Source organism: Bison bison, unplaced genomic scaffold, assembly GCF_000754665.1.
Source record: "Bison bison bison isolate TAMUID 2011002044 unplaced genomic scaffold, Bison_UMD1.0 scf7180017864335, whole genome shotgun sequence".
In the NCBI taxonomy this organism is placed as follows: Eukaryota; Metazoa; Chordata; class Mammalia; order Artiodactyla; family Bovidae; genus Bison; species Bison bison.
This window is the reverse complement of record NW_011494907.1, coordinates 68,521-82,778: the sequence shown is the minus strand read 5'-3', so window position 1 is coordinate 82,778 and position 14,258 is coordinate 68,521. Positions and strand designations below refer to the sequence as shown.

The following is a 14,258-nucleotide window of genomic DNA, read 5'->3' as shown; positions in this document are numbered from 1 at the left end:
CTGCATTCAGCTTTAAGGGAAATAAACGAAGGATTACCGTATCTGAAAAGCCCACTTTCGGAACCTGATCCTTCCAACCCTTCGTGCCCCGCCCACTTCATGCTTTGTTAAGTTGTATCTCCCCGGATCTTCAGCTTCTTCGTCCTTTCTTGGTGCATTACACTCCTGGTGCGTTTTCGGATCTGTCCAGTACTCTTGTTTATTTTTTTTTTTTCCAATAAAGATGTCTTTATTTAATATTCTCTTATTCTCCATAAGAGTGTAATCAATCTTTAATCATCTTGGCGCCACAGTTTGCTCTGAGATCTGGGGCAGATAATTCAATGCAGAGCCTGAGTTTCTCATCTGTGTTACAGTACAACACTAGGGCCAACTTCAAAAGACTACTTTTGGGAATTAATTGAGTTAATGTGTATAATAGTTTAGCAGAGTGATTCTCCAAAATATGCATTGGAAAAATGTTAACAATTTTTTATACAGTTTTTGCAAAAAACAAAGCAATGTCCATTTTTTAAGTTAAAAAAAAAGCAATCATTAGGCACCTCCTAAACTGATAGAATCCTGGACATTTTAAGGCTATTTTAATAACTGTACTGAGGCATTACACAGTATTGATTGACCTTTCCATCTTCACGCCTTTGATCGTGACCATCCCCTGATACATTGCCTCCAGTATCTCCCTGCAGACTGTACATATTTACCTGTGTTTTCTCGGCAGGCCAAGTCCAATGTGTTGTAATTAAATCCTTGTTTTAGTCCAATTCTTGCTATAGGCCAAGAGTGTAGGCTTTAAAAATCAGGCAGTTGAGGGAATTCCTGGCAACCTAGTGGTTAGGACTCTGTGCTTTCAGCCAAGGGTTGGGGGCTCAATCCCTGGGCAGGGAACTAGGATCCCACAAGCCATGTGGCTTGTCCAAAAAATAAATATAAATAAATAAATACATAAAATGAGACAGTTGGGTTTGAATCACAGTTTTCCTCCATACCTAGCTGAAAGCACCCAGACAAGTTATTTAACCCCTCTAACCCTCAGATCTTTCAATAGTGGTATTTTGAGTAGTGGTATTAGTTCTCAGAAACCCTATCTGCTAGGTTTAATGTAATGTATGAGAAGTACATGGAGTCCAGTGTTCCAGAATTGTACTACTGTCCACTCTGTCTCTAAGTCTGTGCCCTCCTGCATATTCCCGATGCCCTTGTCTTAGTTAAAGCTGGACTTGTTGCTTGTCTAGACTGTTGCTGTGATCTTTATTCCAGGCTTACTGTGTCCTCTTCATCCTCCACATTCCTACCACAGCGAAATTTTAAAAACGAAAGTCAGATTGTATTTCTCCTTGGTCTTTACACCCTCCCTTATACCAGCTCTGTATTTTGTTCATATGTCTTTTAATGTTCTTGTCAAAGGATACTACAATTAATTTTGCAACTCAGATGTCCACGACTAAATACTGAGTTTCCTTTTTTAGTGGGGAGCGGGGCGGCTCACTGTGAGGCTTATAAGATCTTAGTTCCCTGACCAGGAATTGGACACTTGACCCTTGCATTGGAAACTCGCTTTCTTAACCATTGGACTGCCAGGGAAGTCCCAGTAATGAGCTTCTAAAGAGGAGACAAGCTGTCATATTCATCTTGTTTGACACATGGTAAATGTTGAATGAATGTTGAATGGATGGATAAAAGTTCATTTTTCCAGACTTGTTTCTCTTTCTGTTTCCTTTGTAAACATCCTGTGAAATGCTATTAACTATACAAGGATTAACTATACAGGGATCTAGGATCGCTTTATCCCATAAGAATACAACAGCCACAGATGTTGGCCTAGTTAAAAGAAACATGCCAGCGTTCTGAGTCACTCTGAATGCCTTATGAAAGGAGGAGGGGGAAGTCCAGCAATGCCATTGCCTTGGGCTTGAGGAGAAGGAATCATGTCCTGACTGTGTGTGTGTGTGTTAGTCACTCAGTTCTGTCCAACTCTTTGAGACCCATAAACTGTAGCCCACCAGGCTCCTCTGTCCATGAGATTCTCCAGGCAAGAATACCAAAGTGGGTTGCCGTTCCCTTCTCCAAGGGATGACCCAGGAATGGAACCTTGGTCTCCTGCATTACAGGTGAATTCTTTACCGTCTGAGCCACCAGCGAAGCTCATACTGACTAAATATCAGCTCTAATATTTTTTCTTTTTCCAACCTCTTCTTAAAATTTTTTATACAGGTTTTAAAGGTTACTTTCCATTTACAGTTATTACAAAATATTGGCCATCAGCTTTATTACTTTTTTTTTAGTCATCTGGGAAAGCTACTTTTTTTCCACCCACTTCAGGCCTGTATTTCAGTGTCACCACTCAAGCAGAAATCCATGGACAGAGGAGCCTGAAGAGCCTCACAGTCCATGGTGTTGCAAAAGAGTCAGATTGAACTTAGCAACTAAGCAACAACTCAAGCGGAAGCCTCCAGAAAATTGGGGTTTCTCAGAGAACAAAGCAAAAAATATTCCTGCATTTTTGAGTTTACTTTCCAATGGGAATGACAGGAAACATAATAAATGTGCTTTTATTTACAAATGTGTTAGGTGGAGGGAGAGAGAATTGCAGTTTCAAAATAGGTTGGTGAGGTTAGGCCACATGGAGTACATGATATTTGAACAAAGTCTTGAACTAAAAATAACAGGAAAACTGGTTGACTTGGTTAGTCTGTATGCAGCCATCATGTTTTGTGAGCATGTATTTGTAAGTTAGTTTTATTTAGAATTCAGCCACTTCATATCTTAATCATATGTGTTATATGGCTCCCACAGTAGGCCTCAAAAAAGTCTTTTAAAATCATATCTAAACATGAGTACTCCCTGGAGTGAGAAATGGCAACCGACTCTGGTATTTCTCTTGCTTAGAGAATCCCATGGACAGAGGAGCCTGGCAGGCTACAGTCTATAGGGTTGCAAAGAGTCGGGCACGACTGAAGCAACTTAAACACACACATTAGTACTCATGGTGGTAACTTTAATTCTGGGTCTGGAAAGCAGGAGGTAGGGCAGTGTTTGCTTTCTATATGTGTTGGGATATAACCTGAAATAGAGTCTGGAAGGAGATGGAGTTTGAGTTTATGTTGCTCTCCCATCTCTCCCTTCTTCGGGCCTGTAGGTGTCTAGAGGCCTCATTCTCTGCAGAACCCTCCTCAGGCCTGCCCAAGATGCCCTTACACAGACTGTAGGCCCTTACACAAGATGTCGTCATGCCTCCAAATTAGAGATCTTTTTTCTTCATCTCTATCGAGTTCAATTAAAACTTCCCTTTTCTCAGTGCAGATGTTTGGTGAGTTTGCACCAATAATGTGGACTAATTCACTTTAGATGTTATTTCTGTTTGAACTAATAATAATATGTAAATGACTGATAAACTTTTTCCCCCAAAGATGCTAATACTGTTTAAATACCACTGGTTATTCCAGATGAATATGTAATTAGTCATTGTGGCAAAGTTAAATCAGGGAATATAATGGGAAGCAGTTTTGAAACTTGGGATCCATACTCCATGCCTCTGCAAGAATCTCCCTTTAAGGTGAGCGGATTGGCTTTTTCACATCCCAGGAATGTATTTAATGAATTGCCAATTACAGTTTACAGGAAACTGGATCTTTATTGGGAGCTCTAACCCAATGAACAGTGAGCCAGTTCCTGTTGAATCAGGAGTACTGTGGAGTCCTCGAGGCCTGTGTCCTTTTATTGTATAGCAGTAGCATTGCTGAAACTGTAGTGACCCTCATAGCACTGGAGGAAGTCACTTGACATTGCTAGACAAGATGGTGACTGAAAAGGCTTGATTGGTTCATTGAAATTTAACTTTATAAAGCAAAACATTTCAGTGTTTTGCCTTTACCTAAAATTCTTAGGGTTGGTATATTTTCTTTGGACTAGTAAGGCTTTTCTTAGCTATTATAGGAAGAAGGGGTCTACTCAGCTCTTTCCCCTTTTCAGCAGGTGAACTGAGTGTCTGGCGTGAATAGCAGATCATTTATTCCTTGTAGAGTTTAGGGAACACTTGTTTGACTGCTTTGCTTCGACAACAAGAAGATTTTAGCCCCAATCATGTGTATTGCGCTCATCCTCAAAGATCTAGAAGTGCCGCGGCTGATCGACTTTCCCCAGAAGTCCCCAGTACATCAAGTAATTGAATTATTTACACTCCCAAGTGCAAGTAACTCACTTGGCAAGTGATCTTAGGAAGCGCTGCAGGGAATGGCGGAGTCAGACGGGAAAGGGGAAGAATCTAATACGAACCCTGCTGAGGAGCAGGTAACAGTGCGCACGGCTTGGGACTCTGGGAGACACATGCAGACATATTCCACTCTCCCTCCGAAGGGGCAAGGAAGCTGTGATATCTGCCCACTAATTTCTGCTTTTTACTGGTTGAGACCTACTCCTCGGGCTGTCCTCTGGCTCCAGCCCATGTGCACCGGTGCCCGTGTGGAGAGATGCGGCTCTTGGGCCGAGAAGCCCAGGCCCTTGTGGAGGGGGCCAGTGGCACCTGTGGGCGTGAGGTGTGCCAGTGCATCTGGCAACGCCGTTCCAGCCTCACCTGGGACCCTCCCTCACATGGTCTCCACTGCGGCCGAACTCAGCTTCCAGCTTGCCCGGCTCACAGAATCCCAAGTACTGGGTCTTTGTGCTGTTCCTTCTTTCTAGAATGCTCTTATCCTCCTCCCATCCCCACCTTTGGGCTTGGGAATGCCTTGGTTTAAATGTTTCTTCCTCTGCCTGCTTTACCCAACAACTCTGGGATTGCTTCTTACCGTTGAGTTCCAGTTTTTCATGTGACTCTCAGGGCACTCAACCCAGCGTTTGTGATGATTATTGTCCTTATCAGATAATGTCATGAGAACAAGGGGACCAGTCTCTAGCACTGAATACATAGTATGAAGGTACACATGTGGCCTGTGGAGGTAGGCAAGTATGGGCTTCAGGCTCAGCTGGGGCAAGTTCTTTATCAGTTCTAAACTTCCTTTCTCTCGTCTCAAGAAGGAAGCTCCCTCGGGGAGTTGTAGAAGAGATTAGAAATAGCATATGTGAGCTTTGAGCATAATGCTTGCCACATCGGAGTCTTAGAAAATGTTAGCAAACAGGCCACATGGTAAGAACCTCATATAATGAAAAGCCAAGGTAAAGAGCTGTGGGATCCTAAGAGGGATTATGATAAAGGATTCAGAACCAGTGTGACAAAGAGGGAGATTCAGAACTACTTGAAGTTTTTTATCTGGAAAAGTAAGTTAGTCATTTTGATATATGGCAAAACCAATACAATATTGTAAAGTTAAAAAATAAAATAATAAAAAAAAAGAAAAGTAAGTTAGGAAGAACCACTGTCATTAGACTGCTGAAATCACAGAACGTGCTTGATTCCATGGGAACTACACACATATGTTTTTAAAAGTACAGAATTGGGTCCCCTATTATATGGTGGTTAACTAAACTAGGCCTTCAAAAGATAAAATAGATATAGATGAGGAGAGGTTAGGTGAACTAGCCTCATATCTGGGAAGAGTCTAAATATTGGTTGTTAGAAATTCTATATATTTCACTAAATATAAGCGCAGTTTTATTTTCATGTCTTCATGAGCAGAATAAAGGGTGACATACTTAAACTGACAAATGAGGGATTTTTATAGCTGTATGTAAAGAATCTCCTTAGGAGGAGTCGGGGGGCGGGGAGGGAGTGTGTGTGTGTGTGTGTGTGTGTGTGAATGAATTGTCTGGAAATGTTGAGAAATCTTCACTCTGGTGTTTTGTTTGTTTGTGTTTTGAACTTTTAATTACTTATTTTTGGCTGTGTGGGTCTTCGTTGCTGTGAGCGGGCTTTCGCTAGGTCGGAGAGTGGGGGCTACTCTCCAGGTGTGGCGCACGGGCTTCCCATTGTGGAGCACGTGGGCCTTGTTGCCCCACGGCGTGTGGGATCTTAGATCCTGGACCAGGGATTGAACCCCTGTCCCCTGCATTGACAGGCAGATTCTGAACCACTGGACCACCAGGGAAGTCCCATGGTGCTCTTATAGTAAGACAAATTCCCACCGGAAATGGTGTGGCAATGGAGCATCCCAAGTCAGGAGTGGAGTTAGAATCTGTCTTTGCTCTTGGTTTATAGGCTTACAGCTTCTGAGGACATGGGTATTGAAGACATGAAGTGTGTTGATGGAGTTATTTTCCTTTATTTAGGTGATAAAGCTCTTACAATCAAAATACCATTACAAAGAAGAGGCTGAAATCATCTGCAACAAAGTTCAAGTTAAACTCAGCAAGGAATGCTTTCATCCTTCTAATACGTGCATTACTGACCTCAGGACTTCACACTGGGAAGAAGCAATCCAGGAAACCAAAGGCGGTGCAGCCAATAGGAAATTAGCTGAAGAATGTTATTTCCTGTGGAAATCTACACGTTTACAGCACATGACGCTGGCCGAAGAGGTCAAAGCCATGCTCACTGAACTTCGAAAGGAGGTCCGCCTTCTCTTATTGACAAACGGAGAACGACAGACCCAGAGGGAGAAGATTGAGGCTTGTGCCTGTCAGTCCTATTTTGACGCTATTGTTGTGGGTGGAGAGCAGAAGGAGGAGAAACCGGCCCCTTCCATATTTTATTACTCTTGTGACCTCCTCGGGGTACAGCCTGGGGACTGTGTGATGGTTGGTGACACGCTGGAAACCGATATACAAGGAGGCCTCAATGCAGGGCTGAAGGCAACAGTCTGGATAAATAAAAATGGGGTGGTGCCCCTGAAGTCATCCCCCACACCGCATTATATCGTTTCTTCTGTGCTAGAGTTACCTGCCCTCTTACACAGCATAGACTGCAAAGTCAGTGTGTCCACTTAAAGCACAGAAAACGGTATACTTACGAATTTTAGGGTCAAATAACAGGGTTCCAGCTAAGAAAAGATAAAGCATTCTCTATACTGTGACCCAATTCTAAGGATAATTACAGTTGTCATGTAATGGCCAACCGACCATTGACTGGTATTTATATCTGAAAATCCAGAGTACATTAATACAAGTAACTTTTAGTAGTGTCATCCAGGAAACTTTGAAGAAGTATATTTGTTAATCTGTGGCTTGAGATTTTAAAAAAAAAAAAATTATTTTATTAATCTGTTAGCATCTTGGATCTCTGAAGATACCAAGGAAGATGATTTGTTCATGGATGTACAAATACAGATTTTATGTTTTGGCTTAAAAATAGATTTTTTTTTTTTTAAATAGCTATTTTGAAACATATAATAGAGATTTATTAGAGCAGTTGGATCTGGTTGATATGAAGTAAGTACCAAGTTACATGCCAATCAAAGCATTTCATAGTGAAATTATTTTCATATTTTTCTGTTTTAAACACATGCATCATATTTTTGCCTACTTTGAATGTATACTTCTCTTATGAATCTAATTTTTCTGCCTTACCTTTTTGTGGGGGGAGGGGATAGTTTTCCTCTGGTGTGTATGTGACCAATAAATTCTTCCAGTAAAAAAGCTGTTAAACTCAACATACAGTGCTCCTTTTCCGTAACGTTTTCCCAACTTTCCAGAGTGAGTGTGTAGGTTCCTGTTAGTCTTCCTCGCCTCTTAGGGAAGTACTTGCACTGTCTTTTCCCAGGAGTGCGGCGGGGTTGAGGGGCCGGCCAGTCTCGCTGTGCGGAGTGCAGGCCGCGTGGCCCCAGGCTGTTGCCCTGTGAGCACATCAGAAGGGGTCGCCTTGGCGCGTCCTAATCGTGCTGTGCCTCCTCTGTTGTCTCCTGACGGATAGTTTCACCATGTGGTGAAAACTGACGGAAGAGTAGATTGTACTCTTAACCATTTCCAGGGTGCCATTTTAATACTTGAACTTTTGGAAACTGTCATTGTTTCACAAATTTCTATACCCATTTCAGGGTTTGCTTTGAGCTTACTCTTAAGTCCAAAGTGAGGCATCCTGCAACTTGAAAAACTTCTCTCAAGACCAGGAGGCTAGAAAGTCTCATGATTTCGCCAACCATACCTGGAATAAAAAGGTTAATTAAGGAAAAAAGAAATACTGATCTGGGTTGTTTTTTGGTGGGGTACCTTTTTTAACTTTTGTGTAGGAAACTACTAATGTAAAATGTTCGATTGTTTGGATATATATAGAATGGCTCCTTCAGGTATTCTCCCAAGAAAGGGTTCTCAGGCATTGTGCAAGTGCCTGTTACGCATCCCACTTGTAATTTTTTAAAATGTGATTGTGCCCTTGACTGTGAAGAGCATTGTTGTGGCTCTGAAACTGAACGCCTGTGAACAGGGAATGTTTGTGTAAAACTCTTCTAGGTGTGGTGCCCATGTGACCTCAGTTGCAGTGTAGATGTTTTAAATTGTTAAGTTGAAGGCTGTTGATAGGAAAATGGTTGTGTGTGTGATTTCTCAGGGGGGGCGAGTGTGGTGCTGAGGGTTTGTCCTTTCAGTTCGCCCACGAGACAGTCCAGCGCTTGCGTTCATTATGCTGCCTGAGAAGGCTCATTGCTCCCAGTTCCTGGGATCTCTAGCAGATCTCAACAGGTGGGCACCTCAGTTGCTAAGTGAGCAGTTCTTCAACAAAAGTGATCTGGTGGGGAATGACATAATTGCGTTACTTGTAATGTGTTATTACTTTCCATTTGCACCCATCCTTAGGGAAGAACTTTGGCTTTCTGCATTCTGAATGGAATGTTACAGAAGATATTAAGAAATCTTGGAATAGACCTATTAAATAATTAAATTTATTAATTTTTAGGGGGGTTTGTTTTAAAATAATTCTTTATTGTTTTTCATAGTTGCCCACATGCCTAGAAAGCCACAGATTCTCAGTTGTCCAGAGGCTCACCCAAACACTGTCGTTATGGAGGAATGCCTCGTAGCCACGAGCGGGCCGTGCCCGTGGAACGCTGACACAAGGCTGGCTGTTTTCTGGTTCCATTCACACACTCGCCCACTGGCACACACGCATCCTAGATACAGTAGTGCCCAGGACCCAGTGAGCGTGGTATTGCAGGAAAGATAGTTTTTTAGTTGCAGAGGTGCTCGATTTAGCACTGTCAGATTTCTTTGCGGCCCACAACAGGAAGCATTTTCTGTCACAATCCATTAGACACATGTATGGTGAACACTGACTCAATGTGTGTACATTAGGCATAGTTTTACCTGTTTAACAAACAAAGCTACTTCCTTGTTACGCATGATGCTCAGGATTTTTTCATTCCATCCTTTTTTAAATGGGGGAATGTATTTTTTTCATTTTGGAACAAGTCCTATTTGTGGTGTACAAGTCAAAGAATGAACGTGTGAATAGCAAAATGTCCGTCTCATCTCTTTTCCAGCAGCCCGCCTACCCTAAAAAGGCCTCTTCTGTCAGCACTTTCCTGCGTATCTGTGTATATAGGTAGGTGTGAGTGTATAAATTCCTCTGATTCAGTCAGCTTTTTATTTCTGCTTTTTTGATTTTAGAAAGCAATGATCTTGCTAAGATACTGATTTAAAAAGCCATGAAGCTTCTGTAAGTTGTTCCTGTTAGGAGCATCCGCCTTTGAGCTCAGCCATCCACTGCTAATAAAGGCGATGGTTCTGCTGACTTGCATGGTGTCCACTTTGAGGTCGGGACAGCTGTGAAGCCCTTCCTCTGCTCCATCTGCCTGCCCTCTTGTGGGGCATACCCCATCTCAGTGAGTCTCTTTACCTCTTAGGTTAGATGTCCTGAGCCCTGTGTCATCCCTTTCTTGACTTGTTCCCCCTTTGGTGGCACGCATCCTTGAGCAGTTTCCCTGTAAAGATGAGATAAATCTCAAGCGTCTGAAAATGCTTTTATTCTCTTCTCCCAGCATTGATAGTTTAACAGCATGTAGCCAGAGGTCACTCAGAGTTTCAAAGGCATTGCTTTGTGGCCTAGCGGCCACGTTGTTGTGACACTTTTCTTTTTCTCTTCAAGCTCTTAGAACTCTGTTTCCCGCCCCCCAGTGGTCCGTGAAAATTTCCCTTGCTGTGTTTGCATTCTCTGTCCTTGGCGCTCTTGAACCTTTTCAAACAAAACCTTACGTTCTTCAGTCCTAGAAAAATGTCCTTACTTAGTTGATAAGTGCTCTGCTCCTGTGTTTCCCACTCCGTGGACCTCCCACCCTTCAGGACCTCCTCTCCTGACATTCCACTTTGTTTTCTTTTTTCTCCGAAAATCTCTTATTTTGTTCTACTTTTTGAAAGATTTCTTCAGCTTTACCTTTCAGTCTTACTGATTTTTTTCCTGCCTGCCATTATGTATTTTAATTTCCAAGTTTTTTTCAGTTTTAAGAAAATGTTCTTAATAGCATTTATTTTTGGTTTGAGTGGAATATCACCCCTAAAGTTTTTTTTTTTTTAATGTTTTTGAAGAATCCAAGAATCCACTGTATCTTCCACGTTGCTGTCTTCTGTTTATTTGGGTCTGTTTGTGCACATTAGAGGCTTTCCTTAAATGCCCAGTGAACCTCATGTATCACGAGTAAGAGAAAAGGGATGAAAATGCACGATTGGGAGCTCTGCATGAATGGATGGGGCTTGTATACTCAGAGGTTCCTTTTCTGTAAGGTGCTTGGTAGGCAGTTACTTGAAAAACCCCTGGGGTCAATGTTTTAAGGTCTTTGCTCTTGGTCTGGTTTCCTGGAGAGGAATCTCTGACTCCTGACTGAGTGGAGGTCTGATGTGGGCCCCTGGGAGCTGAGTGGGAAGGTATGTCACACGAGGGGACAGCCGTATGGTCACTTAATCTCTGGTTGTTCCTGAGCCCATTGTGTGTGGTGCCCCTGTCTAGAGACCCTCTGTTTTTATTCCAGAGAAGCATCATGACTTCTGTTGAGTGAGGACCAGGTTGGAGACGGCAAGGATCCAGGGATCTATTTGTATCTGCATGTTTTCTTTACCACTTTTTTTTTGCCTTTTTGAGGGGGGTGGGGCTGTGCTGCGTGGCTTATGGGGTCTTAGTTCCCTAACCCAGGGATTGAACTCTGCAGTGAGCATGCCAAGGCCTAACTGCTGGACTCCCAGAGAGTTGCCTCCATTGGTATTTGGAGCACCTTTTCCCCATCACCCTTAGCTCAGCTCGCTCTCTTCCGTGAGGACTGAGGTATCTGGCGGTTTCCGTGCCTGAATGTTTGAAGGGGTAGCTGTGCACCTCGTGGTTCCTCAGCGTTCCCCATTGCTGCTCTCGTCTCCGCTTGCTTGCATCTACTAAATCCTTTGCCACTTGTCCCCGTGCTTTTTGGCTTCCGTAATTTTGCCGTCGGTGCCTGTTTGCCCAGTTCGCGTGTGGGTGTTTAAATTCCTTTATGATAACGTAGTTTGCATTGGGTTTGGCGTAGAAGCAGTATTAGATGCATACTCCATTCTTTGCCGTTATTATGGAAGCCTATCCAGTCGATGTTCAGTGTAGGTCAGGCCCCACAAATCTAGTCCTGTGCCCCACAGTCACTACCCACAGTTTGAGAAAAGCCGCTCATTTGAGCTGGAGATTTACAGCATGCCTGAAACTTAAAAAAAATTATATATGCAGCTTATTTCTTAAGATCTCTTCCCCAACTTCCTCATTCTCTATATTCTTGTATACATTTCTTCTTTGACTTTGATTGTAGTGGCAGGGCTCGTTATGATCCTGTGTTCCTGAATTTTCAAAGTTGCTTTATACATAAGATATTTATTTTGATAGGCAACTATGTTCCTATGATCACTTCTAAGACTTAAACTCAGATTTCTTCATAATAAAACCCTTCTGAATATAATCCATTCGATTTATACTTTTACAATGAAGTTTAACAGTTAACAAGTATTCCCTGGTGGTCCAGTGGTTAGAACTTGGTGCTCTCACTGCCAGGGCCCAGGTTCAATCCGTGGTCAGGGCACTAAGATTCTAGAAGCTGCATGATGTGGCCAAAAAGAAAGGTACAGAAAAGTCACGTGACCTTGGTAGGTCAAAACTGTCTATTTTAAACCACTCTTCACATATATGACATTGACAGTACAGTTATTTTCATGGATTTCCTGGAAGATGTCATGATTTTTTTTTCCTGGGCATCAGGCTGATCAGTGGATAAGATCCTCAACCCAAGCTTTTAATAATTTCAAAGTTAAATTTTGTGATGGTTTATTTGTTGGTTTAATATCACCCATATAATACTTGCTGAGTTCCTAATAATTAGAGATAATCTTTTTGTACATCTCCTAAGCTTGAAATGTGTGCTTGAAAACATAATAAAGTAAATAAAATAATAATTGACAAAATACACTCTGAAAATCACACATATGGTTCTTCACTGAGTGTCCAGCAGATGTCGTTGAAATAAGATTTACAGTGCTCCTCTGAAAACAGCACTGTTTGTTACATTTAACTCCTTGGAATGTGCAAATTTTGTGGATCAGTCGGCTGACTCCTCCCTGTAGGAATGATAAACATGGAGCCAAAGCAGAACAGTCAGTACCCTGGGTACACACCGCAGTGGGTGAGACAGTCTGGATGGCATGGTGTGAGAGCCTGGCCCCAGCCAGTCCCCCTACCCAGCCCGGCAAGTATCTCCCCAGGCAAGTGTTGGATAGTACGGCAGATCAAAGAAAATGCAGGGACCACGTTTGAAGCACCAGGTAGTCAGACATAAAAGAATTTGAGGAAACATGCGTGTAACCAGCACGCTGAGCTCAGATAACTCTGGAATGTAATCAAGATGAAACTTTCCTGTCACCTATTGTTTTTTAACTTCTACTTAGATGTGAAAGTTTCTCCCTGCCAGTGCGTTGAGACTAGTGCTCAGACTTGAAGAAGGGCTAGCCTACCAGATGAGTCCACACTGCCATCTTTGGTCAAGAACAGGACCCCAGCACCCTGCCTGTCCCCTCAAGGCCTGAGATTCCTGGAGCCTCCCAGTGGAGATGAAGCCAGGCTGGCTCGTGCGCTCATCTCCTTGCAGCCAGGGGTGGGGCAGCGAACGGTGTGTGGACAGGGAGGAGGTCGTGTGTCTGGAGCCTTTGCCGTCATGAGTTGGCCCCACGGCCTGCAAGCCCAACAGATGCCGCACATGGCTACCTTGTGGGCTTGCCCAGGCCTCTTGAGGCCCCCACTGGCTCCTGCTGCTGCCGGACCCCTTCTCCAGCGGGCTGCCCCCCACCCCCACCCAAGTCCTGGTTCTCTGCCAGACCTCTTCACCACCAACCTTGACGAGTGAGACCCTTCTCTCCCAGGCAGTCCTGGATGAGAAGGACTTCACATGGGTCCAGATCAGCCTCTTTCCCGTGTCTTTACCCCACCATCCATGAGTGGAGTTACACCCCCACCCACCTCCCTCCTCTGTTCTGACTGCTGCCCCAGGACCCTGGAACTTGTGTGCTTTCTGCAGCAAATGTATGTCACCCTCTCTGAATTTCCTCATTGGACCCGGCTCTGTAAGTTTGAGGTCAAGGAGATAGTTGTACCGTTCTCCAGGGCACTGGGACACACAGGCTGCAGTTACTCCACGAAGAAACCCCATCAAGTCCCTTCACCTCCACCTCTACTCTCTCAACTTTCATGCTCTGAACACGGGGAGGAGCCCCAAAATCAGGAAACTAGTTCTTAACTAATTACCTTGAAAACTTCAGGGAGCCTCACACTCACTTTTGATGTCTGATATCTACTGACTTAGTTTCAATTTTGACATCCTGGTACATAAAAAAGAAGGAGTATAGTGCAGAATACATGACCCCTTCCCGGGACTTCCCTTGTGGACCAGTGGTTAAGACTCCAAGCTCCCAATGCAGGAGGCCTGGGTTCGATCCCTGCTCGGGGAACTAGATCTCACATGCTGCAACTAAAGATCCTGCATGTGGCAAAGAAGGTTCCACATGCTAAGACCCAGTGCAGCCAAATAAAAAGTTTTTTAAAAAAATAAAAATGCCCGAGTCAAAATATTTGCACAGAATTCAGTTCAACACAAAGTTATCAGACCCCTACTGAGTGGCAGGCAGTGAGTGCTGAGCAGTCAGGAGGAGTTCACAGCCTCCAAAGAAGGAAAGTGATCAGCCTGGCTGAAGAAAGGGATCTGAGTAGGGAATGGTGACAAATGCAGCTTGGACAGGTAGGAAGGACACTCCTGGATATGAGGCTCAGGGGTGTGGAGAGCGTTGTCATCAGCGTTTTAGAATAAGGAGGGGTAAAGCTTGTGTGTGTGAGCTTGTGGGTTTGTGTGCATGTGTGTAATGGGGTGTGTGAGTGTGGATATGGGGGGTGTGGATAGTGGAGCGAAAGT

At 43.6% G+C, this 14,258-nt stretch overlaps 1 protein-coding gene across 1 annotated transcript in view; it reads left to right on the top strand.

Moving 5' to 3' along the window:
* The window catches only part of NANP (N-acetylneuraminic acid phosphatase), a 34,090-nt gene extending 26,575 nt beyond the window's left edge, over positions 1-7,515 (top strand). The window contains exon 3 of the mRNA XM_010854065.1: positions 6,202-7,515. Coding sequence (XP_010852367.1) covers positions 6,202-6,858 — 657 coding nt within the window. The 3' untranslated portion in view covers positions 6,859-7,515. The remainder of the gene's footprint in view (positions 1-6,201) is intronic.
* The last annotated feature ends 6,743 nt before the right edge of the window (positions 7,516-14,258 follow it).